We start from the raw sequence: 3,249 nt of genomic DNA on the forward strand, positions 1-3,249 counted from the left end.
GTGAGTGTGTGTGTGAGTGAGTGAGTGTGTGTGTGAGTGAGTGAGTGAGTGTGTGTGTGAATGGATGTATATTTTGTTTGTTTGGACAGAAGTATATATGTGCACATGTATATCTTTTACTGTTTTTTTGGTGTAGTATTGTTGAATATGTTTTGAAAATTAATTTTTATATTTCTCAGGTATTTCTGTATTTGTTTTTTCTTGCAATTTTATCCTTCAATGTACTTTCTGCTATAACTCAATCTCAGTATTGCTAAGCAGAAAAGTAAATAAACTTCAAAGTTCCAACACACTGGGTTTATTAGAACTGTTACAGAAATCTGTTTCATTTATGTTTGCCTGACAAATATGCATTGCATTTAAAATTTATTAGCGTATGTTCAAACTGTAATCCAAACGCATGGAGATTTCTGTGCAGCTCTCAAATGTAGGCCTGAATGTGTGTCTGAGTGATGAAGATGAGCTGCTCGTGATGAAGATGCGGCTCACCATGGCTTCCAGGTCGCTCACGCTGGGCGGCACGAAGATGGACTGCACCATGAACTTGTGCTTGCTCTTCTCGTTAGGGTCGTAATCAAACGGCTGCAGCATGACTGGAGGAGAGCAGAGAGAGCGTCAGGGTCACACTATGTTTGTTCCGGTTTTATTACTGGCTGTTTACTTGTCTTTAACACTTTATTATTTGAAATTAACACTAGTCTAGTTGTTTTGCTGTGGTATTTTTGTTAAAAACAAGTTCCTCTTGTAGGCCTAAGTGTTCTGATTTTTGCTCATGTTATTCAGCTGCAACAGAACGCTTTGTAAAAATTAATTTGACTTCATTGGATTGTTTATCTGATATCTTTATCGATAGGAATGGATCAAATTGAACCGCTACCCAACGCTACGATGCACAGCAGCGGGTCTCACCGGAGATGGTGACGGTGGCGCCGGGATCGATGACGCCGCTGTTGGGCCGCACGCAGTAGCGCCGAGGAGCTGTGGTCTTCACTTTGAAGCATACTCTTCTGTCAGACGGGTTCCTCAGCTTCAGGTTAGTGGTCACCACATCTGTGAAGGGTCCTGCACACATCAGAACCATCATGATCAGCTCAATATTACTGGTGTAACGAAGCGTCGTCCGAGCGCCGCACATCAGCAGACATGTCATTCATAAATAATGCAGAAACACACAGGCCCTCATAACCAGTCTGTTTTGACCCGGAAGAGATGCATAAACATCTCTAACAAAATACATAGCTTTTAGCAAGGAAACAAAACTCAGCCAATGCTTTAAGACCCTCAAGACACTTTTTTTTCACAATTATTTTTAAGAGATATAACCATTAAATGTTCCATGTTTATGAATTCAAAGGCATTTTATTAAGCTCCATTCATTCAAATGAGGTTAATACTAGGGATGCACCGATCTTTGATTATGTTAAAGCCATCTGCATATCAGAAATAGCATGAAAAAGGCCGATACCGATGTTTATTAATTAATTGCATGGAGACAACGAGTTGCATGTCTGTTGCACAATCCAACGTTTATTAATACTGATAATTCTCAGATTACACGTTCTTATAAATTTCATAAATTATATATTCAAACAAAATTTCACATCAATATAGAGAAAAAAAATATATATATATTTTTTTTTTCCCTAAAGAATTTTGTGGGGTTCATGTGTAATTCAACATTTCAAACCATTTCTCAATTTTTAAAATTAATTAAAGAAGGAGTAAATGCAGATAATACTGATTATTCTCAGATTATGTTTTAATAAATGTCATACCATCATATAATCAAATAAAATTTCTAATCAATATATATATATATATATAAGAATTTTCAAAAAAGTACTCAATTTTTTAAATGAATAAAAAATGCGGTAATAACATTTTAAATTAATTTATAATAAGTTCCTGATCAGATACAACATGGTTTAAGTTGGGGAAAAATCATTAAGTTATGACACTTTCAAAAAATAACAATTCTTTTGATCCAAACGGACCGGAATGCGAAAACACTGTCCAGACTCTGAATGCATTCATTTACTAGAGCAGTGTATTAAACCGAGCTGTGCTAAACAAACCCTTCATACACTGAGAAAGAGCTGATTAATGCTGTATTGATCATGCAGTGCTCAAGTGACGATTGCTGAACAAATGTTAGTCAGTCAACAACGCGTTTCGCCTTAAAACAGCTCAGTATCGATCACTTAACTGATTCATTCAGCATCTCGATCTTTCATTAATCTGTTGCTATGTCTTTAGCTCTGATGCTAACACTGACAGCTGACCGACACCGAGTACACTAACGAGTCAACTTCACCCTAAACGCGTTTAGCAGAACGAGCTGGTATAAAACAACACTTATGTGCGCTTTCCCCCACAGGCCTGCGCATCCTCGGGCCTCGCGTCAAACGCCAGCCGGGGGAGGGGTGCAGGCATGCGGGCGGCCGCGCAGCCTGAGCCCGAGGCCTCCGCGAGCCGGCTCCGCTAAAGCGGCCGGGGGTTCGTGACTGAGCCGCGGTTACCTCTGAAGCGGAGGTCGCCCGGCGGGTCGAGGATCAGAATCTGCTCCAGTTTGGACATGACAGCCGTTAAAACGGGACACAGTCGCGCGCGCACTCACGATCACACGGCCGCGCAGCGCGGGCACGAGCAGCAGGGCGGCTGCGCGCACGGCGGGACACGTCGCTCAGATGAAGGAACGGCTGGAGTGTGTGTTTATTTCCAGAGCTCTTCTCTTATTTCTGTTTAGGTCTGTTTCATTGAAAGCTCGCCTCGCCTCGTCAGAATCGCTGTGAGCGGGAAAGCCGCAGTGCGCATGCGCAGTGACCGATGACCCTCGCGCTTAAACGTCATCACGCTACGCAAACACGCACAGAAGGCTCTCTTTGCGATAAATGCAGTAATACATATATTATAAATGTGTTAAAGAAGAATTATGTCAGTAGTTATGCATGTACATGCACTTGTTTTTTTTTCTCTGTATACCCTTTTTAAATGTTTTCTATTACTGTTGTGAGATGTGTATGTTTGAATTAATATGTACATAATTGCATAATAATAAAAAAAATGTTCTCTTAGCTTTTTAAGGATGAACTGTTTGGCTTCCTTAATATATAAAAAGATCAAATTAATTCATATTTTATTATTAACCTATAATGTCATATTCACCGCAGTAAATTCACTCATCAAAAACCTTTATTTATCGTTTTTAAAAGAGTTTCAACAGTATAGCCAAACAATTTCATCTTGTGT

General features: G+C 39.8%; 1 protein-coding gene across 1 annotated transcript in view; it reads right to left on the reverse strand.

The window, feature by feature from the left end:
* The window catches only part of LOC107728995 (vesicle-associated membrane protein-associated protein A-like), a 12,593-nt gene extending 9,787 nt beyond the window's left edge, over positions 1 to 2,806 (reverse strand). The window contains exons 1-3 of the mRNA XM_016539340.1: positions 2,520 to 2,806; positions 910 to 1,062; positions 490 to 593 (exon numbers count right to left, since the gene is read on the reverse strand). Of these exons, the coding sequence (XP_016394826.1) occupies positions 490 to 593; positions 910 to 1,062; positions 2,520 to 2,577 (315 nt within the window). The 5' untranslated portion in view covers positions 2,578 to 2,806. The remainder of the gene's footprint in view (positions 1 to 489; positions 594 to 909; positions 1,063 to 2,519) is intronic.
* Between the last annotated feature and the right edge of the window lie 443 nt (positions 2,807 to 3,249).

Source organism: Sinocyclocheilus rhinocerous, unplaced genomic scaffold (genome assembly GCF_001515625.1).
Source record: "Sinocyclocheilus rhinocerous isolate Xijiao unplaced genomic scaffold, SAMN03320098_v1.1 scaffold37, whole genome shotgun sequence".
Taxonomy (NCBI): domain Eukaryota; kingdom Metazoa; phylum Chordata; class Actinopteri; order Cypriniformes; family Cyprinidae; genus Sinocyclocheilus; species Sinocyclocheilus rhinocerous.